The sequence below is a fragment of the Cebus imitator genome, unplaced genomic scaffold (genome assembly GCF_001604975.1).
Source record: "Cebus imitator isolate Cc_AM_T3 unplaced genomic scaffold, Cebus_imitator-1.0 Scaffold63, whole genome shotgun sequence".
Classification (NCBI taxonomy): Eukaryota; Metazoa; Chordata; class Mammalia; order Primates; family Cebidae; genus Cebus; species Cebus imitator.
Genome location: NW_016107378.1, coordinates 2205289 through 2229132, shown reverse-complemented (window position 1 = coordinate 2229132; position 23844 = coordinate 2205289). Strand labels below are relative to the sequence as shown.

The 23844-nt window shown below is 45.8% G+C and overlaps 2 protein-coding genes across 8 annotated transcripts in view; one reads left to right on the top strand and one right to left on the bottom strand.

Annotated features, from left to right (window-relative positions):
* The window catches only part of RBL2 (RB transcriptional corepressor like 2), a 55330-nt gene extending 53795 nt beyond the window's left edge, over positions 1 to 1535 (top strand). For all 4 annotated transcript variants that reach the window (XM_017530087.2, XM_017530090.2, XM_017530089.2 and 1 more), the window contains one exon: positions 34 to 1535. In XM_017530087.2, the coding sequence (XP_017385576.1) occupies positions 34 to 204 (171 nt within the window). In that variant the 3' untranslated portion in view covers positions 205 to 1535. The remainder of the gene's footprint in view (positions 1 to 33) is intronic.
* On the bottom strand, positions 1259 to 12210 carry LOC108305447 (AKT interacting protein). Of its 4 annotated transcripts, none has more exons than XM_017530094.2 (10): positions 11643 to 12210; positions 9179 to 9290; positions 7691 to 7896; positions 4837 to 4901; positions 4650 to 4750; positions 4098 to 4186; positions 3920 to 4018; positions 3719 to 3826; positions 2531 to 2591; positions 1259 to 2400 (listed from the first exon to the last, which is right to left on the bottom strand). In XM_017530094.2, the coding sequence occupies exons 2-10, from the start codon at positions 9218 to 9220 to the stop codon at positions 2290 to 2292; spliced, it is 882 nt and encodes a 293-aa protein (XP_017385583.1). In that variant the 5' UTR covers positions 9221 to 9290; positions 11643 to 12210; the 3' UTR covers positions 1259 to 2289. The 4 variants fall into 4 exon arrangements, with proteins under 4 accessions (XP_017385583.1, XP_017385581.1, XP_017385585.1 ...); XM_017530092.2 differs by having other exon boundaries at positions 12068 to 12210; XM_017530096.2 differs by having other exon boundaries at positions 1259 to 2397; positions 12068 to 12210.
* Positions 12211 to 23844: the final 11634 nt, after the last annotated feature.

Sequence of the window (23844 nt, the reverse complement as noted above, 5' to 3'; positions counted from 1 at the left end):
ATTTTAAAATTTTTGTATCTTTTTCCACCATAGAGACTGAGAGAAATTAATAGTATGATACGCACAGGAGAAACGCCAACTAAAAAGAGAGGAATTCTTTTGGAAGATGGAAGTGAATCACCTGCAAAAAGAATTTGCCCAGAAAATCATTCTGCCTTATTACGCCGTCTCCAAGATGTAGCTAATGATCGTGGTTCCCACTGAGGTTAGTCTCTTGTATTGAAACTCTTCACAAAATCTGTTTAGCAGCAGCACCTTTAATGCATCTAGACTATGGAGCTTTTTTTCTTAATCCAGCTGATCAATTACAGCCTGTTAGTAACATAAGGGGACATTTTGGTGAGAAATGGGACTTAACTCCTTCCACCAGTATCCTTAGGATATTTTAATTCATCCCAGCTGCCTTTTTTCCCCCCTACCATTCAGTGATTACTGTCAAGGCTGCTTAGAATCCAAACTTTGACAAAGCTCTTTAAAGTACTGCAAGAGAACGACGGTCACTCAAATGTGAGCATAGGAGGCTTCTGTTGACATACTCAGACAGAAGAACCATGTTTCAAGTTCACTCCTACCTGTTTTGTGGTCAGCTATAGTCCTCATGAAAAGCAAAACAAAAATTAGGTATTCTGTCCTAAAACACTTGGTAGGAGCGTGTGGTTTTTGCATTCCTGAAATAGAAGAAAGGAGAGCGCACCCAGGTGGTTTCCCTTTGTGCACGTCCTCCCTCTCCCCATTCGGTGTGGTGCAGTGTGAAAAGTGCTTGATTGTTGGGTGTGCAATGTCTGAGCGAACCTGTATAAGTGGCGGCACTTTAGGGCAGTAAAATGCATGATTTTGTAACCCAGATTTTGCTGTATATTTGTGATAGCACTTTCTACAATGTGAACTTTGTTAAGTACAAAACTTCCAGGCTAAACATCCAGTATTTTCTTTAATGCTTTTGTACTTTTTTAAACTGTTAAAGCCTCTATGGCCACCTTTTTGGGAGTATGTTTTAAATTCTCCAGTTTTTTTTGTTATATAGGAATCAACCAGCTAAGAAAAGACTTTAAATCAAGTTGAATTGAGGCAATTAATATGAAAAATTATGACCTCTGCCTTTTGGAGGGAGTTATCTAAAAGATATGTCTATTGAGGTGATATATTTTAAAATATTTTTGGGTGTTCCTGGCAGTTTAAAAAAATTGGTTGGAGAATTTAGGTTTTTATTAGTACATAGTACCATTTATACAAATTAGAAAATGTTATTTAACAGCTGTTGAATTATCTATACATACCTTTATTAATCACTATTGTTCCAGCAGTTTTCAAGTCAAATTAATAATCTTATTAGGGAGAAAATTCAATTGTAAATTGAATCAGTATAAACAAAGTTACTAGGTAACTTCATATTGCTCTGAGAAAAATATGGAACTTACACTGTTCAATTAGAATAGTGTTCTGCAAAAATATTTATAAAACCTCTCAAGATACTTACTGCTACTGTAATTTTATATGAAGATAAGTGTATTTTTCAATAAAGCATTTATAAATTAGCTTTTGTTTGGTTATATTGAGAAAAGGGTAGTTTCTTGCATAAATGGCAAAGAACAATCATTTATTGGTTTATTTTGTCTCTACTAAACACATTAGTCATTCGTCATTTAAATATCTGACTTCATTAGAAACCATTTTAACACTTTTTCTTCCTCCTGCCATAAAAATACAGTGAGTAATTTGCTTAAAAAACAACACAACACTAGGAACAAGTGTTCTGGTTTCTTCTCACTCAACTAAAGACATTTCTCAGTGATTTCAGTTTATAAATCAGTAAGACAGTGCAGGCTATAAATCAGTGCAGGCTGAAGACTTGAGATTCAAATGATCTTCCACTTAAAAGTGCTGAGCTATGGAACCTGCTCTCTATCTCGCCATTTCCCAACATATATACAACTGAAACCACTGATTTACAAACTATTAAGTAGTGTTGAATTCTGTCTGCTCTATTAGTTTAAATGAATGCAACTTACCTTTAGCATTATATTCAGAAAAACACTTAAGCCTCAAGGTCCCCAATAATTTGGAGTACTGAACTAGATAACCACCCTAAGACACTTCTGACAGAAGTAACGCATTACTTAGAGAGAGGTTTCCAAAACCTGCTGTTAGAACCTATGCATAGATGGTAAACACTGGCAGTCAGTCATTGTTCACACAGCTTTACTCTTGAGGCAGTCCTCTGCCATTGGTCAGCTTGAACTAGGCCAGAGTCCAGCAGGAAAGTGCATGGTGCACCAGATTCACCATCTCTTAAGTCGCCACTGTTTTCTCTTCTTTACTGAAAGGCTGTACTGAGCCAGGCTTTACCCATGACAGGCCAGCAACATGAACACTTTTATTGTGCTGTTCCTCAGGCTTCTTCTAGGCACAATCAAAACAGATATTAAAAAAATGACTGATGAGGAGATTTCAGCACTGTACAAACTTGTTTCTCAAAAAAGTTACTTGTATGTAACAAGCAGTGTCCAATGAAGACATTTTATCCACTTACTTTCTGAGTCAGCATCTTTTCTCTGGCTTCATCATGTACAGAAGGATTCCATGGAGAAAAGCTTAAGGAAGAGAAAAGTATTTAAAAACTATGTGTTGGGTCACTAAATTTTAAAACATTCATTTTGCAGTAATTAAGCTTTAAGCCAATTCCCCAACTTAATAAAGAACAGTACATTTTTGTTGTCAACATGTATTTTTTAGATATTATCTAATTAATTTTCTCACATAACTATCCCTCATACCTGGATGATCTCATTTAAGCCTCACACCAACCCCTAAAGTACTATTATTTGAAAGATTAAGAAAGGAAAGCAGGGTAAAATTAATTTATCTGGGTTACCAGAGCTAAAAAGTACAAAAGCCAAATAGTCCATCTGCTGACTCCAAGCTCTGATGTTAATTTTTTTTGAGATGGAGTCTAGTTCTGTCACCCAGGCTGGAGTACAGCAGTGTGATCTCGGCTCACTCTCAGCCTCCACCTCCTAGATTCAAGCTGTTCCCCTGCTTCAGCCTCACTGGGACTACAGGCACAAACCACCATACCCAGCTAATTTTTGTATTTTTAGTAGAGATGGGGTTTGGTCATGTTGGTCAGGTTGGTCTCAAACTCCTGACCTCATGATCTGCCCACCTTGGCTTCCCAAGTACTGGAATTACAGGCATAAGCCACCATGCCTGGTCATGAGTCCAAGCTCTTAACAGCTATACTCCACTGCCTTCCCAAGCAGTACCAATGTTGCCAAAGAGCAAGATCACCAATTCATCCATTCCCAATACTCTTCCAGATGCTGTTCCCTAATGTCATAGTGCCATTCTCACGCTATTCAGTTTTCCTCCTTTTACCACATCTGAATGTCTATGAGGGTGTGGCAGTTTAAGAGGGGCTCCAGCTACACTGCCAGCTGAAGAGTCCTGACATGTGAATGAATAAGTGTATCACAAGGATCTCTGGGAAACCAAAGTCACCAGAGAACAAGCTGTCAGCACAGTCTGTCAGTTGTAAAGCTTTCTGTTTAAGGGAAGAGCCCCTGAGGCATCAGAAATTGAGTTGGCACCAAGTTATAAAGGTTGCAGGTTAACGGCTTATGCATTTGCCTTTTAAATATCCATTCCGAGACCACCTGAAGAAAGGAAGCAGCGTACTGGAAAGGACAGCGGACAGTTATTTGGGGGCTGCACCACTTACCTAATTGCATAGGGGTCTTCTATTTTAGGCTGGTCAAACAAACGAGCAGTGCACACCTTAACGCTGTCAACAACTTTACTTTTAAAAAGCTGAATATCTTTTTCATACCTGTGTTAAAAATTTAAACCAAAAAGTTACCAACTTATTCTACTTCACCGCATCTTCAAATTTATTTTAAATAACAGAGCAAATGTTACATACAGTACTGCAGCCTCTGGGTTCAGGGGGCTTGCTGTATCAATCTTATAGAAAACTCTCCTTGCATACATTAATACCTGCCAAATATGATTATGGTTCCGCCTAAAGGGAAACATGGCGTGATTACTGAGGCATCTTCTTGCTGTATCACATCACTGAAAGAAACACTTCATTTACTTACCTCCATTTTGCAAATGCTCTCTTCACATCCAGCTCACCTGAGGTGGGATCAACTAGCGGGTGAAAGACGGGAATATCAAACACCAAACGCTGTATTTAAATAGAGACATGTCCTTTAATGGAAGCAGTGGCACTTATGAGACCCATTGAAATCGTGATAAAAAGAGCTTCAGGACAGGGCAGTCACATTAAAGCTAAAGAGCTGCTTCAAAAGGGATACTTAACTACTTCTGCCATGTTCCTGAAAAACTAAATTTTGCAACGAAGTGGAGAAAACTCCCTCTCCCTCCACTAGAGCCTGAGGATCACCATTCACCTGGTGAGTGCTAAGGACAGCAGCCAGCCTCCCTTGCAGACTCTGAGCAGAGAAACAAAGCTCAAGGCGGAGGATGGCATGCCGGAAGCCGCTGCAAAGCACACAACTCTCCCCAAACAACTACTGGGTAGATAAATCATAAAGGTACCAGGTCAGGAAAAGAACCAGGAAAGCTGAAAGCCCTTTCCGCCCTCCTCGCTGATCCACAAAAGAAGCCAGACTGTGTCTCCAACTTACTGGACAGTCACCATCTGGATAGTTATCAGGAATGTAAACTGTGAACTTAAATACGCCATCTTGGTAAAGTCCATGCCGTATGAATATTACTCCAAACCACACTGTAGGAAAAAATAAAACCATTAGGCCTAAATTTGTGTGGGAGGAACTAAATGTGCTATAAATTAAGAGTGAATCCTCATCTTACTTAATGCAGAGCGGTAAGATGGCTGCACATAGACACCCGGTAGCTTCTGCTTCACAACCAAGGTACTACAACAAAAGCAGAATGATTAACTGGTGTGGATACAACTGACATATGCAGATCAAACCACCCCATATTCACTTCGAGACAATGAATGTCCCCTCAAGGGGCAACTGATGCCCAAACCCTGCAGGCCAAGTTCTCACAATCTCTCACCTGACACTCGGAGCCCTGGCCCTGACAGCTGCCCACTACAGGCTTCACAGCAGCTGCTCAGAGCAATGAGCAGGCCAGCAGCCGTCCCACGGTAAGAACTTAAGCCAAACAGGGATAAGTGAAGAATCAAGTTTTCCTCCCAGACATCTGCTCTTCCAAAACATCATTTTGGAAACCAGCCTATTGGCAATTCTGAATAATGCAACCTGAAGTAAGTTCTGTACATTTGAGGACAATGAGAGTATTTGTAAAATGATACTTTTGTGACCATGGATGATCATTCAAAACTTTAAAAATACAACTTTAGGTAAATTAAGGTTTCTTGGAATTGGATCAAAGTTGTCATTTTACATTTTAATCACAAGATCCTATGGCAGAGGGCAGTGTTCAGCTTGCAGTGCTGCCTGGGGAGGGCAGGTATCCTTGCGAAGCTCTCATACGCTCTCCCCTGAAATTGACCCCCAATGCAGACACCTGCACTCTTGGGGCCTTGCCAGGGAATGGGAAACGGTGCTGAAAACAAGGAACAACAGGTGTACTGAGACAGCGGCTACACTGGTTCTTCTGGGACCTACTTACCACCCACAACCATTCTGGTCTGTTCCTTGCAACTATGAGCCTAAAGAGGTAAAGCTGAGACCGTACCTTGAAAAGAACAAATTTTACCTAGGGTCTTAAACCACATTAACTTGCCAATCCTGGATTTTATCAAGAACGATTTTATCAGGCCTTAGTTTATCATTTTTATTACCTACTTGCCATTCACTTATTTTTAATCATTTTTGAGTTATTCTCTAGTCCATTTTTAAGTTGCTAAAATTCAGCATGTCAATATTAACATGGCTGGCAGATGTATCTACTTTGCCAGAAAAGGCAGTTCTGTGTTCTAATACAGATTTAATCACCACAATAGAGGCCTGTTCAACTCACTGCCCAGCCTCAAACACAAGGCCTCCATTATAGAGCCAAAGGGGCCATTGCTACCAAATCACACCCAGCCAGTCATCCTGGGGCCTCACACCCTCTGACCATTACAACATTAATACATTGAGGGAGGAGTCAAGGATGCTTTTTTTTTTTTTTTTTTTGGACAACAACAACAAAAATAGGTCTTGTAGGCTGAGCTCCGTGGCTCACACCTGTAATCCCAGCACTTTGGGAAGCTGAGGCAGGCAGATTACTTGAGGTCAGGAGTTTGAGACCAGCCTGGCCAAAATGGCAAAAACCTGTCTCTACTGAAAATGCAAAAATTGGCTGGGCATGGTGGTGCACACCTGTAGTCCCAGCTACTCCAGAGGCTGACGCTGGAGAAACGCTTGCACCCAGGAGGTGGAGGCTACGGTGAGCTGAGACTGCACCACTGCACCCCAGCCTAGGCAACATGTGAGACTCCATCTCAAAAAAAAAGAAAAAAAGATGAGGACTTGCTATATGGCCTAGGCTTATCTTACATTCCGGAGCTCAAGTGATCCTCCCACCTCAGCCTCCTGAGTAGCTGGGACTATAGGCCCACAGCTGGGAAATTTTTTATTTCTTTTAGAGACAGGGGGTCACTCTGTTGCCCAGCCTGGTCTTAAACTTTTGGGCTCCAGTGTTCCTCCTGCTTCAGTCTCCCAAGTAGCTGGGATTATAGGCATGAGTCACTGTGCCTGGCTCAAAGATGCTTTTAAAATAGCCATATACACAGGAATTTTTAAGTGATGGAAATTAAGAATTCTCCAAACTTTGTGTCCTTTTAACAAAGTCTCAAATGAAATGCCATCTGCATCTGCGGTGCTGGAGCCCCCGTGTGTGCCACGCACCGTGGGTTGGCTGCCAGCACTCTGCACCCTGTACAGCTCCTTGCACTCCACAACCAGGTTCAAGTGCAGCCCAGGTGCTGACCTCGGTGACCAGTCAGCATCTTCCTTACATGGAGCCCACTTGTCTCTTCCCTAGAATTGTTAAGTCCTGCCTTTGGGGGTCATACAGAATAATTCAGATCCTTCCTTGTGACAGACCTTCAAATATATGAAGACAACTTTAATATGTGCTTAAGTTTTCTCTTCTCCAAGAAAACTTCTCCAGTTCCTTCAACTGTTAATCCCTAAGGTATGGCTTCCTGGTCCCTCCCTGCTAGGCCTTCTCCATCTGTCAGGAGGCCACCTACAAGGTGACAACCAATGGAGAACCATCCTCCAGATGGGTCTGACTCAAGAAGGCAGAGACAACCACTCTCCCACTGTCCAATTCTAGAAAAACCTCTTCAGGAGGCAAATTCCTCACTTCATATAAATGAAGACCGAATTTACTAAGTTCCTGGTCTACTGTAGGTTCTTAATAAACCTTAGTCTCTTCCTTTTCTTACTCTTCAAAACAGACACGGAAATTAAAGTACCCTCTGCCTTTAAATCTTATTCACCCAAGCTCTCAATGAGAATCTTTAAGAGAGGATATTTTTATAACTCTACTTAGGTCTTGGTTAAGAAAGATTCTATCACCAGCAGTAGCCTCCATATTTATTAAGGCTGATGTTGGAGAGGGACAGGTTTGGGCTTTGAGATTAAATGACAGCCCTCTACTGCGTCCATCGGAATAAACTTCAGTCTTCACCTTAAAGGATCACTCCTAATTTAACCAAATAGTTTGTTTAAGAACTTACAATTCTGCAAGAAGCGAGTATTCCAGGTAGAAGGGTCCATAGGACGCATGCGTGCCATTTGTTGACTGTGCTGCTGGGGCAGGAGATGTAGGCTTAGTTATGGGCAAAGCATTCTTGGGAATAGAAGGCAGCTGTTTCTTTGGTGCACTTCGTGGAGGACTGGTTTTCACGTCCCCTGTTAATGTCTTCTCTTCACCTTCAGATCGCTATACAAGATGAAGTTGTAAGAGTATCTGTTAGGATGATTCTTAAATCACAAGAGTACATTATTAGCTCCATGGCCTAAAAGCTGGAATTACTCCTTTACAAGGACATTCTAACGCCATAACCAAGATGACTAGAAAGTCCTTTGGGCAGGCAGGTCACATAAAGACAAAGCTGAAGCAAGACCAAAGCATTAGAGAAACTCTTTCGTATAGAGAAACTCATCCTATAAGGATGATACAGTCACTGTGTACAGGATTAACTGAAACACAGAGAGAAATGGTTTCTTCTAGTGGCCCCAAAAAAGAGGGCAAGGGATTACTAAGCAGTTAGACAACTGCACAAGGCTAGAAAAGTCCCCCTGCACTTAGATACTATAGGAGGTTAGGTCTAAGAAGCTCAAAGTAGTGTGGATGACTGAAATTAGTCACTGCCTGTTAGCACTTGGGTTAGAAACAAAGAATGAAGCTATTCTCACTTGCTTGGGTCTGATTTTGATCTTGTCCCTACTGGGTATGTTTTGACATTTCAAATATCACTAGCATAAACCGTCATCCTTAGTCAAAGACAAAGGTCAGCATGAGTCAGAGACTAAACTACCTTCTCACAGGTACTTCCTTGGCACAAGTACAATCAAAGGCTGTTTAATTAGCTATATAAAAAAGTGTATCATATGCATAGCCCCAGTGATGGGTGCACCTAAAGGCCCTGACTTCAGCACAATGCAATGTGCCAGTGTGGCAAAACTGCACTTGTACGCCATTACTATCTATCTACAAGTGAGTAATAGTGGTGTTTGTTCTCTTAGAGATGAGATTATGGTTATTTTAATTTTCTTGTTAATTTAATTTTCTTGTTTATTTAACCTTTCCTAAAATAAAAATATATTTTTTAAAAAATCATTTTATTTAGAATAATTAGTGCCCTTAAAGTCTGATTTAATAATATTAGTCTAGCCTTTCCCAGAGCTGTTCTAACCATAGAACCTTGAAGTTTAGCAGAAACTACAATGTCACAAATATCATCATGTGTAAATATAACCTAAATAATCTTAGAATTGTGATGACCAGAACGATTTGTATTTGAGATGCAATCACAGTCTCAGAAACAGACTTTAACCAATAAAATAATTATGTTTCAAGAGTAAACCCTTAACTAGAAAACCCAGGTAATTTTGTCAAGATTACAGGTGACCGTGACAGATTACTTTAGCCTTCATTCTGACCCTGTTTTCAGACGCAGAAGCAAAGAGGTTTCCTTACTGAATTTATCAACTTTACCTACTTTGCGTACAGAGCTTGTAGACATGCTCCAGAAAGGGTTCATAACGTGTATTCCAAACAAAGAAATTCAGTGGTGTGTCATCAAAATCTTCTGTCTTCAGCATTCACTTTACCTTAAAACAAGACGGGAAAACATAGAAACATGCCCATACCAACAGTTAAGACTTTTTTTTTTTTTTTTTAAGATGGAGTCTTGTTCTGTCACTCCGGCTGGAGTGCACTGGCGTGATTGCTTGGCTCACTGCAACCTCCGCTTTCTGGATTCAAGTGATTCTTCTGCCTCAGCCTCCTGAGTAGCTGGGATTACAGGTGGCTGCCACCACGCCTGGCTAATTTTTCTATTTTTAGTAGACACAGGGTTTCACCATGTTGACCAGGCTGGTCTCCAACTCCTGACCTCAAGTGATCCGCCCACCTCAGCCTCCCAAAGTGCTAGGATTACAGGCGTGAACCACCATGCCCGGCCAACAGCTAAGAATTCGGAAATGATGAATAACTAAATCGGATACCCTAGATATACAATATAATGTTATATAACAAAGAGTTATAAAAACCTAGGAAAGAGTCTTCAGGCATCTTCTGAAATAGTTTCCTTCTATACCATCTTCCTTTTCTGGCTCTAATTTATTTCACACCTTTAAATGTTTATAAGAATCTGTGCACCAGGTCCCCTGGCCAGGAATCAGATTACTCAGTGACACAGATGCGCTTTGGTGCCAGAAATTCAAAAGATATAGACAACAGTTGCAGCATTTAAAAGGAAAACCAGATTCAGAATGCACTGTACCCACATACACAAAAGTTGTATCACTGTTCCCACGGTTATAGGAACAAACAATAAAGACCTAAGGAGGCTGAATTAAAAGCTGCCTCAACTCACTTGAGTACAAAATGATTCCTCCAGCAAAGTGTTAGCCAAAGAAATGAGAAAACAGGGAAGGCAGAGCACTTGTATGTCACTAAGATGATAAAAGGGGTTACCTGAGTCCTGTCCGTACTATCCCCCAAGAAACTGCCTTTTACAACTTCGAAACATACAGAAACTGCAGGATCATGCACTTAAGGAACTGCCTAGCAATCCAGACAAATGCAACAGAGGCACACAAGAGACTGTTCACAAGTACAGATCTTCCAGGCGAAGCTTCAAGCCATGAATAAGAAAGCGTGTCTTCAAAGGTCACAAAGTCAGTGGGTCATTTACTAAAAATACAAAGAAGCAAAGGAAAAGCAGCCAAGCCCAGCTGTAAGAACAGCAACTTCTCTGCCCTGGTGATTTTCCCCAAGGCTCTGTTACCTTTAAAGCAGAGATCCTTCTCTGAATTCCTACTTGCACTAATCAAAAGGCTGAAGGTGAAAAGGGTCATAACTAAGTAACGTTTTCCTAATTTCTTAAGCAGATCATGAGCAAACCATGTACTGAATGTCCCCAATCAGCAATAATTTGCCTTCTGATGAACTTGTGACATCCAGGGACATATCCAACCGAGGTCATCCAAACCTTGCCAATGTCTGTGACTGCTGTTTTGTTTTCCATGAGAAAATGCCACCCAGTAATTAAATCAGAGGAATGAAGATCCTGGTTCTTCCACTAACATGGAAAACATCCAATAAGTAACAACAGCTCTCCACAAATCTGCCTTTAAAGGTGACACACTGAATACACTTAGGATATAAAAAATGTGCGGGGGCATGTTCCCGTTTGGCTCAAGGAAAGACACTGATTTTCAGATTCAGCAGTAATGTGCAATACCCCAATGTCCTCTAGGACATATCTGATTTAACACAGGGCCCCCATCCCTTGGGACACAGTGGTGCTCTCCACCATGTATATTTAATGGGATGGTGCAAACCTGTAGTCTCCCCCAGGTCTAACACGTTAGGATTCTCTGACTTTGCCTTTAAGAATCCAATACAATTTGTCCCCAGTTCTGCCTATCTTTAAGCAGGAGGTATTGTCTACTGCTGCCTCACTTTGCGATGGCTCTTTCAATCCAATGTTTCCAGCTGCAAGAGAATCACGAGAAACTGTAGCACACTTTTCAGGGTCTAGTCTTGGACAAGCACAGCATGACATATTCCGAGAGGAATGACATAGATGGAAGCAAGACATAGGTTACATTCTTGCCATTGGAAAACAATTTTAGAATTTCTGCTTATTTGGCCACGGCTACAGTCCTTTACATCAGCTAGCTGAGAAGTCTGGGTTTTCACTCTGCGCGAATGATAGCGCAGGGCAGAGCTAAAACGTGAGTGCTGCTGTTACTGTGTGTGCCACGGTGCACTCACATCACCCCGAATCAGACTTGAAATTCCACGTTAAGAGGCGACAGAGCAGGGACCAGAAAAAGATGAAAATGGCCCGGACTAGGCTCGCTGGGGACAGCCGGGACCCGCGGCGGCCTCGGACCGGCACCCTCGCCGCGGGCGGAAACCAGCCTCTGAGCACGCAGGGAATCTGGACAAACCTGTCTCGAGGTGATGCAAGACGGGGGCCCTGTCCTGGACTTGCAGCTAGATCGAAGCTGGCCCGGGAATCCCATGCCCCTCCAGTGAGGGGCTCTGGGACTCGGCGACACCCCCTTAGCCAAGGCTCGGGTTCGGGACCCAGCCGGGGAGGGCGAGCACTGGCCGGGGCAAGCCAGCAGGGCCCGCCTCTCTCCCTCTGCCGGCCCGGCCCAGCTGGAGCCGCAGCCCCCAGCAGCAGTGCCGGGCTGTGAGGCGGCCAGCGCAGCAGGTGCCTGCAAACGCGCACAGGTGCCCGGCCCCGCCTCCATGTCCCAGCGCGGCCGCCGTCGCTGCTGAGCCGCAAGCGCCCAGTAGGACGGACAAATGCCAGGCCCGCGGAGGCTGGCGGCCAGATTTACGGATGCCTCAGCCCTCGCGTACCTACCACCGTACCGGGCAGTGCGTCTCACCCCGGTGCCTTCAATGCAGAGCTCTTGGCTGCCGAGCGCCGTCGCGGTACGACAGCATCTCCGGCCGCAGCGGCAGCCCAGCCCCAGCTTGATCCCCGCCCCGCCCCACCCTGCCCTGCCCTCGGCGCCGGGCTCCGCCCCCTGCCGCACGCCCCTGGGCCCAAGGCTTCCGCCTTGCCTCCTGGCGCCAACTGGCTCTCACACCTGCCCGTCAAGGACGTTTTTCCGGGGGCGCTGGGGAGATAGCACTCCGTCCTGCCAATCAAATCACTCCGGTTTGGGTGGGGCTGCAATTGATCCTCCCCTTACGTAACAGCTCCCGGAACGGCCTGTCAGTCTTGGAAATATCGGTCCCCCGAGGAGGGATGGGGCGGAGATAAACAAGCGCCGGGACACAATTGGCCAGGGCGTCCGCCAGTCACCATGGAGACCCACCCGGAGGTTTATGCGCTCAGGTCGCCGCGTAACCGCCTTGTGCCGGGGCTGGGGCACAGTGGGGGCGTGCCGGGCCGCGCGACCGCTCGGTGGCTCCCGGCGCAGGGTCCTACTGCTGCGGGCAGTGCTGCAAGGCCCGAGGCCGCCACGTCGGGCCCACAGGGTCCCAGGGGTCAGAAGGACGGTTGGCGTGGCGTCAAGAGACGCCCGTTCTCTCCATCGGTGCAGGAGCTGAAGGCTGGAGCTGAAGGGAGTTCAGCTCCAAGTCGGCCCCGGGTACTAGCGCAGCCAGAGGAGCTTTGTGAACCTGTGCGTGGCGGCCCGACCTGCAGCACCCGAGTGGAGACTGGGGGCTGGGGACCAGGAATACACATTTGTCACGGGTTCTCTTGCTGATTCTGGCACACACTGAAGTTGTAGAACCTCTCCTATGGCAACGTAGTTCCTGGTCATTTTTCTTTTCTAATTTTATTATTTTTTTTAACTTACACGCTGTCAGTGGACCTCCTGTCTCCTTTCCCATGGTGGTCTCCCCAGCCGAATTCTGTGGCCACCAGCGGCTTTCTGTGCCTGTTTTTACCAATGATGCCTCTCCGTTGCTACTCCCTCCAATCTCGGCACTCCACTTCCACACTGCCGCGACAGCCCTCTCCCCGCAAACCGCTGCCCCTTCTCTAGACACCAGAGGCACTGACCTGTCTCTGACACTACCTCAGTGTGTTAAACTCAGAAAAGAAGATGCATTCTCTGGCCAGATTGTTTGGTCCATTTTTGGTTGCCTCTGAGATTCCAGCAAGTGACTTACTAAAGGGCAGGAAGCCAAATACTCCTGATGTGAATCCCAAGGGTTGGTTCAGAAACCCAGCTTCCTCCCCCAGCTGAAAACACTTCTGAGCCACTTCCTTTTATCCACTTAGGGCACATTTAGGAATGTTATAATGCCTTTTAATATGAGTCTTAATACAGAAAGGCAGGCAAGAAAGAAATCCTTTCTTCAGGCCACAGGTGGTCTCCTGTGGCACCTCTGTGGCCCAAATCCTCTCATCTTCTTTGCAGCTTATTCTCCTCTTCCAAGCTTTTCTTCTGCTTTCATCCTTTCCCCAACCTTCAGTTTTCACCAAGAACTCACATAGGTATTTCTCCCGCTCACGTCTCCCCACTGAGCGTCCAGTGCATGTCAGCAACTGCCCACATGGCACCAGATGCCTTAAACACACACCAGCATCAGACTACACATGGCAGAAAAGCCATCTCAAACCGGCTCACTTCGCAAGGGGATTTCGCTCCATGGCAGGGTGGGCTCCAGAGGTGGTGCCCTGGTCTCAGGCTCTACTTTCCTTGCAGCCCCTGGAATTGCACCTTCAGGCTGGTAGCAAGATGGGTGCTGCACTCCAAGCACGCCCAGGATTTCACAAAATTGAAAGTATCCCTTTCTGCCAGTGGTCCCTTTTGAGGTACATGAATGCCTTTCCCAGAAGCTCTGAAGAAGAAATGCCCGCAGGTTTCAGTGGCCAGAAGTAAGTCTCTGGGTCTCTGGCCGCTATGAAATCAGTCAATGGCAAGTGGAATGAGTCCGTCATGATCGGCTTGGGCTGAGATTGTCCCTGGATCTCTGCCTGGACTTTAGGCAGAGGAGAGCCATGATCAGACTTGTATTTTGAAAACATCACCTTGTGCAGAAAACAGATTGTAGGGGCAACAAGGGTCATGGGACAGTCCAGAAACTATGGCAGTAGTTCAGGCAACAGACAATCGCATGAATTTGATGGTAGAGATGGAGAATCAAATGAACTCCAGAGATGTTTAAGACGGGATGATATACTTTGGATATAGTTTCTTTGACCCTTCCAAACCTCGTGTTGAAATGTGACCCCCCCAATGTTGAAAGTGGGGCCTGTGGGAGGTGTTTGGGTCAGGAGGGCTGATCCTCATGAAAGGCTTGGTGCTGTCCTGGCAGTAATGAGTGAGTTCTATTGGTTCTGGAGAGAACTGATTGTTAAAAAGAACCTGTCAGCGTCTCCCCTGACCCCTTTCTTTCTTGCAGGATGATTCCTCCTGGCCTCTGCCTATGCCGTGAATGGAAGTTTCCTCAGGTCCTCACAAGAAGATTCTGGTTCCATGTTTCTTATACTAACATACTTTAGTTGCTTCTTTCATTTGACATATATTATTGCATACCTATGACATCTGGGCCTTGGATTGTGGGGAGGCAATGGAGAACAAAACAGACATGGTTCCTCCTTATAGAGCTTACAGTGTGGGAAATAGATGCAGTCAAGTCATCTCCCAAATCAATGGCTAATTGCCCCAAGGAAGTGGGCAATGAGCCAAATAAACCTCTTTTTAAAAATGAATTACCCAGCCTCAGGTATTCCTTTATAGCAACGCTGATAGACTCATACAGGTGGGATGGACAGAGCTTGGCCGTGGACTAGGTATGAGGGATGAAGTGGGAGATATGGCTGACATCCAGATTTTTAGCATGAACTACAGGATGGACGGTGAGGCCATTCACTGAGGTGAGAAACAGTGAACCACAGGCAGGTTTAGGAGAGTGGGCAATGGGAAAATCTGGGTTCTGTTTTGGGTAGGGATGTTTGGGGTGTTATGCGTGTACCTGATGCCTACTTTTGCCTTTTTCATTGCTGACAGAACCTCCATTTTTTTTTGAGGAGTTCAAGCCCTTCACTGATTCCCCATCGGGCAAAGACCAAACTCCTCACAGTGGCTGTGGTCCAGCCCCAGGCGGCCACAGACTCCAGCCACTCTGGCATTCTTCCAGTTCCTTGGAAAGAGATGCTCCCCAACCTGCCCTACCGCAGAAGGGGACTTTACAGTGACGTTCCCTTTGCCTGGTTCATTCTCTTCTCTCCCCTGCACAGATCCCAGCTCTAACACCACTTCCTTGGGGCAATCTGCTATTGATTTGGGAGATAATAGGTGTCTGTTTCCCATACTGTAAGCTCCTCAGAAGGAACCGTGTTTTTGCTTTCTATTGTCTTCCCAGCACCCAAAAGCTAGCTGTTGTAGGCATGCAGTAAATATTTCCCAAATGAAGGACAGGAGCTACTAAAGTACATTTGAAACACCAACCTGCACACCCACAGCTCTGCACCAAAAAAGCAACTCATTATGAAAATCAGGATGATTTATTCAAAGGGAAATGAGGAGGTGGCCTCAAGGTACCAGTTTCTTTAGGACTAAAACAAAGTGCTGAGAAAAATCTCAATGGACCCAAAACCTTACCTATATAAAACATTTTCAATTGCTTCATATTACATTTGCTCTTCTAAATTTTTGAAGCCTGATATATTTGTGTCAAAAGGTTCTTTTCGCACCAGGACTTAAAAGATAGGTGATCCCTGAGTATTCAGGACTTCTGCTCATGTTCTAATCAGCAAAATATTCACTGAATCATGCTTCTTTTGGTCTCTGGAAAAGTAATTGTTCAAAGCAGTTTAGGCCACTGACTTACTATGAAAAGCCTTACCAGAAGGAAGGAAAGGATAAAATGACGAAGGTTAGTTAAAATGCGTGTTTTATGCACAGGTACACATATAAGCCAGTGTTTTTAGCTCAATCCATTTGCCCTCAAGTCCTTTTCTGAAAGGTAGATTCCTGTATACGTCACTATCCAAAATAGGAGAGGATGATCTAGCTATGCATATTGTCTTAGAAAAAATATAATTACCACATTAAAGCCATGACTTTATGGGTAATAATGTTTAGGATGAGACCAAAGTCGGCATTTAATTTTTTTTTTTTTTTTTAGGAAATGGATTTAAGGGAGGACATCAGATAAATGTCCTGTAGTTAATAATGGTCCTCAGACACGACAGAAATCACAGATTTTTGAGAATTATTGAAGGTTTTAAAATACTGCTATAGATGGACGGGTGATGTGGCTTTTTCCTTTCCATATCCTCATTGATCGGTACAGTTCTTGCTTATAACATCACAGATGTGCTTCCGGTTCTTGGTTGCCTCATGTTTTCTTCCCTGCCCCGTTACCCATAACCCCCATCCCTGAGTGAGTGGTAGGTGGAGGAATGAAATTTACAGACAGACTACAACATTTCAAAATGAAAACAGGGTAGCTGATGGACCACTGTGAATATTTATGTCTTAAGGAAAAGCAACCAGTGTATGATACTGCTGCTCATACAGGGCTGAACAGAACTAATTTCCTTTTATAATCAAACAGCATTTTGAACGTGGCCTGACACCACAAATAACCCTCACTTCCTCAGCACGCTAATGACTGTACCCACAGCCATAAGAGCAATGTTCTCCTTGACTGGCGTTATCTTTGGAAAACCACCTCTGGTGTTTCAAAGCATTTGGAATGATGACAAAGGCTTGAGCTAGTTCTGTCTAGAGTGGCACACTCACAAAAGGAAAGAGAGAAAACAATGCTCATTGAGGGAAGGATACTTTCCAGGCAAAACACCTTTTCTTTCTCGCAATACGTAAATAGTGCTTCTGTGAGACGGGGAGCTCAGTGACCTCGAGAGTCACCCACCGAAAGCAAATGACATTGTGACCATCATTTATTCCAGTATTTTACTCTGAAATTTTTCAGTGATACTTAAAAGTAGACAACAACAAATTCTCTTCGCTCATCATCTAGATTCAAGAACGGTTAATGTTTTGCTGTATGTCATCTTTCTATTTTTCCTCCTGAGTCATTGAAACATAAGTTGCAGTGATCATGCCCTTCACTCCTTAGTGCTTCCCAGGGTGTTTCTCTTCAGAACAAGGATATTCCCTAATGAAACAATCCCACAGTCACTCCTAAGAAAATTAATTCCACGTGCCTAGATGTGTGTGTGTGTGTGTGTGTGTGTGTGTGTGTGTGTGTGTATGAGAGAGAGAGAGAGAGAGAGAGGCAGCCTTGTCAATCATGGCTCACTGCAACCTCAGCATACTGGGCTCAAGCAATCCTCCCACCTTAGCCTCCTGAGTAACCAGGGCTACAGGTGCATACCACCTCACCCGGCTAATTTTTGTATTTTTTTGTAGAGATGGGGGTGTGCCATGTAGACCAGGCTGGTCTCAAAATCTGCCAAAGTGCTGGGATTACAGGTAGGAGCCACCGCACCTGGCCTTCAGACCTATTAAAACTGCCCTAATTGTCACACACCAGGAAAAACACTTTTATAGTTAAGGACTCAATGTTTGTCCATTCAAAATTTATATTTGAAAACCTAATAGCTCATGTAATGGTATTTGGAGGTGAAGCCTTTGGGAGATGATTGGGTCATGAGGGTGGAGCCCTCATGCATGGGATTTGTGACCTTGTAGAAGGGACCCCAGAGAGCGACCCTCCTTCTTCCACCATGTGAGGACACAGCGAGAAGACATTATCCCTGAAGAAGCAAGAACTCACCAGACTCCTAGACTACCAGCACTTTGCTCTCAAACTTCCCAGTCTCTAGGACTATGAGAAATCTCTGCTGTTTATAAACTGCCCAGGTTATCGTATTTTGTTCTAGCAGTCTAAACAGACTGAAACAGTTGTCATTTTTTTTGAGACGGAGTTTCGCTCTTGTTGCCCAGGCTGGAGTGCAATGGTGCGATCTCGGCTCACTGCAACCTCATGGGTTCAGGCAATTCTCCTGCCTCAGCCTCCTGAGTAGCTGGGATTATAGGCACGCGCCACCATGCCCAGCTAATTTTTTGTAGTTTTTTTTTAGTAGAGATGGGGTTTCACCATGTTGACCAGGATGGTCTCGACCTCTTGACCTCGTGATCCACCCGCCTCGGTCTCCCAAAGTGCTGGGATTACAGGCTTGAGCCACCGCACCCGGCCAACAGTTGTCATTTTTTAAAACCAGGATTCAATCAAGACTCAGTGATTGCATTTGGTTATATCTCTTTAATCTCTGTCCTAGAGCAGCCCTCCCACCTTTTTCTCCCCAATAATATTGACAATTTGAATGTATCAGAGTATTCTGCATTTTGGATTTGGCTGGCCTGTTTTCTTGTGACATTTAACTTGATCCTCCATCCTTCTATTTCTTATAAACTGTAAGGTGTGAAGGCTGGATTGGATTCATCATTTTTGGCAGGAGAGCTTCATGGGTGAGAAGCTTATTGTGGCTTTTCTAGCTGTCTGTCTGTCTAATACAAGGTTTGCCTTTGTCCCCTAGGATAGAGTGCAGTGCTGTGGTCATGGCTCACTACAATGTCAAACTCCTGGGCTCAAGCAATCCTCCTGCCTCAGCCTTCTGAGTAGCTGGGACCCCACACCCAGCTTTTTTTTTTTTTTGGAGAGAGAGGGCTCTTGCCATGTTGCTCAGGTTGGTCTCAAACTCCAGGCCTCAAGTGGTCTTCCCGTATTGACCTCCTAAAGTGCTGGAATTACACACGTGAGCCACCCTGCCTGGCTAGAGCTACTGATTTAGTAAGAATTGCAGGCTAATGGTTCCACGTGAACCAACGATTAAAAACAGAAATGTACTAAGAAAAGTTACCTGAATATCTGGAACTGTACAATAATGAATAAATAATGAGGCTTCCAGGAGGGTATCAGGGTCATTCCTACTTCCCACTTTTAAGACTGACACCCTGTCAATAACTTTGTTATGATGAATGTTGAGTCCGTAACTCAGGCATATTCTCTTGGCCCTCGCTGCCTACTTCATGCTAGCCAAGTTGAATCCGGCTTTAAACTACGCAGAATGTGGTGCAGGAGACACTAGGTGGCGAACTGCCGTTGCCGTGCTGCAGAACGTTAGTGAGGCAGGCCCTGGCCTGGGGGCGGTGGGAGGGGGTCGTGGGCATTACACATTCCACACTCAGGTATTGCTGCATCCAACCTCTGGCCAAGTCCACGCCTCCGGTCCCCGATAACAAGTATGCCCTAAACTCGCTCTGCAGAACGTTCACTTTTTTTTTTCTCTGATATGACAAGGTATAAAACATTCCTTAATGTGCCTGAGAAGAAGAAATAAAGACTGTTGGAAAGAATACTAAAAGGCCAGGCACACAGCCTTTTCCTCTGGGAGTGTGAATAACACAGCAAAGGTGACCACAGAGAGACAGAGGCTGCACATCCTACTGGGCTCGCATGAGTGTCATTTGTATTTTCCCAGTCACAGGCAGCAGCTTCTCTTGACAGCATTTAGATGGCCCTCTCAGGAGACGCTTAGCGGGTCAACCTTCCCCTGTTCTAACTCAGCTCCAGCCTGGGAAGTGCTGGGTGCGGTGGAGAAACCCACGGGTTAGGAACTTCCGCCTGGAGGGTGCTTGAGTGCCCTCTGGTGGGCAATAGGAAGAATGCAAGCAGCAAAGACGAAATTATCTTCCCAAATAAGTTGCCATAGAGATTTTAAACAAACTCATTCCCTTAAAAGAAAAAAAATCCTGACTCTACATTGGCATTCCTTAAAAGCATGCCTGAAAGTGTTATATTTTCCTTCACCAAAGGGTTGAATAGCCTCAAGCAGGGTAGCATCTCCACCAAAGGTTTGAGTACATGGAGCTGAGGGGTAGATTCAAGGAAAACATTTTTACTGCGGGGTAGATTCAAGGAAAACATTTCCACCTAAGATGCCATTCCACAGGGCTGCCCCATCTGAGGAAATTCATGCCTTTAGCCCCCAGAATCTCCCCTTCTACAGCATCTCTCCCTCCAGATCAAAAGCAAACCTTGGAATCTTCATTCCCTAAATAGAAATGACTAATGAGTTTAACCTTTCCACATACATTAGGGCTTAAAGCCCTACATTAAAGAGATGAATCACTAACAGGAGTTTCCAGTACTGGCCCAGAGCATAACAACAAGTTCTCTCCTCCATCCCAGATGGTCAGAGGAAATGAGGGGATGGTGAAGCGACTGGGAGAGTCTGGGGGCTGTGAGCAAGAAGCAGGGACCCTGCACCCCTCCCCAGGGCTGCACCCTTACAGCATATAGGAGCGTGGTGACATGGCCTAGGTTGAAGGCCAGCCCCAAAACTGCCCACGCGATTAAGGATGCGGTGTGTGAATGGGGACACAGTATCTCTGCAAGGTGTGCGTAGGTGGAAATCAGGGGTGGAGGCATCACTGGGAGGTGCACCATTCCTAGTGCTACAAGTCACTGAGGGGCCAAGCCATCATCCAAGGGTCATGCCACCCAGCTTCTGACAACAAACATTTATTTAGTCACGGGCCAAATAGGGCCGCATGGGTTGCACTGGGCTGTTGGTATTAGCAGATTCAGGCAGGAAAACAGATGAAGCCAGGTGTGAGCCCTCTGGGGCCAAGGACAGCATAGGAGAACTCCCTCAGGCCCAAAACACCACCCATCCACATCCTCATCATGGACACCAGCACTTCCTGGGGTGCCTCTACCTTAAGTCACATGGCATGGGGTGTGGTAGGTGACCCCATTTAGCCTCTGCCCATCTTCCCTGCTGGAACAGCCACGGCCACCTGTGCCAGAGGCTGCCCTTCCAGAAATGTGAGCTGATTAGAGGGTGTGAAATTGCTTCCTGGCCAGAAATATCGCTCTCCAGCAAAGTGCAAGGTCACACACGTTTGCAGGGAAGCAGGGGGGAGCAAGGGTTACACCACAAAACAGGTAACCCCCAAGTCTTTCCCAAAGCTCCACTGCTACTACCCTGGTTTGAGCCACTGTACCCTCTGCCCCTTGGCCTGGGTGAGGGTGCCAGCCTCCTCACTGGGCTCTGCCTCCCCTCCATCCTTCTCCCCTGCCCTCAGCATGGCTGGCAGAGTGACTGTGCTGAACCCCGGCCGGGTCAGGTCACTTTCTGCTCAGACCCCTCCAGAGGTTTCCCATCTCACATGACCAAAAGCTTATGAGGAGGCCAGGCACATGGCTGATGCCTGTAATCTCAGTACTTTGGGAGGCCAAGATGGGAGGATCACTTGAAGCAAGGAGGTCAAGACCAGCCTGGGCAACATAGCGAGACTCTACAAAAATGAAAATAAAAATAAAAATTAGCCAGAACTTGTGGTGTATGCCTGTAGTCCCAGTTGAAGTGGAGGATCTCCTGAGCCCTCAGAGGTTGAGGCTGCAGTGAGCTGTGAGTGTGCCACTTGCACTCCAGCCTGGGTGACAGAGCGAGATCATCCAAAAAAAAAAGCCTACAAGGTCCCAGGTAACCTGTCCCCAGCACCTGCTCACCTGTCCCCAGCTCCCTCTCTGACAGCGTTCCCTACCATACTTGCCCCCCTCACAACACCCCACCCTCTGTGGGCTCTGCTTTTTCTGGAAAATTCCAGACATACTTGTGCCTCAGGGCTCTTGTACTTACTGGTCCCTCTCCCTGACGTGCTCCTCCCCCAGATCCCAGCACATTCACTCTCTGCACTCCTTCAGTTTTCTGCTCGGATGCCCTCTCGTCAGGGAGCCCTTCCCGGCTGCCTCTTTCAGCTTAGGAAGTCATTCCCACCCTCCAGCACCCGCTCCTTCCTCCACGGCATCCAGCACCATCGAACCTCTCAAATGGTCACGTTTGCTGATGGTCTGTCCATCCCTATCCCTATCTCTGACCACCCAAACCCAGGGTGGATTTTTCATTTTGTCTACTTTGGTCACTTTTTAGTCCCTACAACCTTCAAAAAAAAAAATGACATGATATTACCAGTTGAACGAGATAGCCTCCTCCCCCAAATGTAGATGCTGGAGCTCTAACCCCTGGGACTGTATCAGGTGAGGGGCCTTTAAAGAGGTAATTAAGGTCAAACGGGGTCCTATAGGTGGCCCTAATCCAATTTGACTGATGTCCTTGTAAGAAGGGATCATTTGTGGCCAGGTGCAGTGGCTCACACCTGTAATCCTAAAACTTCTGGAGGCCAGGGCAGGAGGATCCCTTGAGGCCAGGAGCTAGAGGATGCAGTGAGCTATGATCACATCCCTGTACTCCAGCCTGAGTGAGAGAGTGAGCGAGAGCAAGAGGGAGAGCAAAAGAGAGAGAGAGACAGACAGACAGACAGACACAACCGCAGCACACTGGGGGGCCAATGTGAGAAGATCAAGTGAGACCACGAGTTTGAGACCAGCCTTGGCCACATGGGAAACCTTGTCTCTACAAAAAATATGAAAAGTAGCCAGGGTGGTGGCATGTGCCTGTAGTCCCAGCTACTCAGGAAGCTGAGGTGGGAGGATCACTTGAGCTTTGGGTGCAGGGGTACAATGAGCTGAGATTGTGCCACTGCACTCCAGCCTGGGTGACAGAGTGAGACCCTGTCTCAAAAAAAAACCAAAACCAAAAACAAACAAACAAAAAAACACCTCCCCAGAACAAAACCTGTATTAGTCTGTTTTCATGCTGTTGATAAAGACATCTGAAACTGAGAACAAAAAGATGTTTAATTAGACTTATAATTCCACATGGCAGGGGAGGCCTCAGAATCATGGTGGGAGGTGAAAGGCACTTCTTACATGGTGGTGGCAAGAGAAAAATGAGGGCTGAATTATACACCAGAACATAAGGTAGGTTAGCTGCAAGAGTCTCAGCACCAGATGGCTGACTAGGAACAGCTCGGGATTGCAGCTCCCAGTGAAAGCGCAGAGGGTGAGTGGACGCCACATTTCCAGACAGATCTTTATTGCCCACAGACCAGGAGATTCCCAGGGGGAGGAGCCCCATGGGTCTCCAGCGCAGCTGTTTTGTCCCATGCGGCTGTTTGTCAGCGCCCTGGTGCGGTGATTCTCCATACAAAATACACTGGTCCGGATGCCCTCTTAGCTGGCGATTGGAGCCCTGGGAAGGGAGATCGCCCATTCATCTGATTTAAAAGGGGACTGAAATAGGGAGCCAGGCCAGGAGATTCCCAGGCAAAAAAAAAAAAGCTAGGAATCTCAGCGCCGCTGTTTCAGCTGGCACAGTGAGTCACCGCACGGGAAATCATACAGATCCTGGCACTTTTTCAACAGGTGACTGGAACATGTGGAAGATTGTCAACCATAAAAAAAAAAAAAAAGACTCTGAGTCAGGGAGCCAGGTGATCAGACTCGGCTGGTCCCAGCCCCCACCCCCCCAAAAAACAAACAAACAAACAAAAAAAGCAGTAATTGAAAATGCTCTGGGTTGAGAGTTTCACAGTAAGCACAGCTGAACCCAGGATGGTCCAGCTCTGTGGGGGAGGGGCATCCACCATTACTGAGACACTCCACCACTACAGAGGCAGTCCACCATTGCTGAGGCAGCCCGCTGTTGCCGAGGCAACCTGCCACTACAGAGAGAGTCCGCCATTACAGACGTGGGCCTCCATTGCCGAGGCAGTTCTAACTACACCCATATAAACAGGACTGCAGGGAAGATCACATGGCAGCTGGGCGGAGCCCACAGCAGCTCAGCAAAGC

Excerpts from the sequence above, each read along its gene's own strand:
- LOC108305447 (XM_017530094.2), bottom strand. The coding sequence starts at position 9,220 with ATGAACCCTTTCTGGAGCATGTCTACAAGCTCTGTACGCAAA. Across the intron at positions 4,902-7,690 it reads TACTCGCTTCTTGCAGAATT|TACCTTGGTTGTGAAGCAGA; the intron begins GTAAGTTCTTAA and ends CTTTTGTTGTAG. Across the intron at positions 4,751-4,836 it reads ATCTTACCGCTCTGCATTAA|TGTGGTTTGGAGTAATATTC; the intron begins GTAAGATGAGGA and ends TTTTTCCTACAG.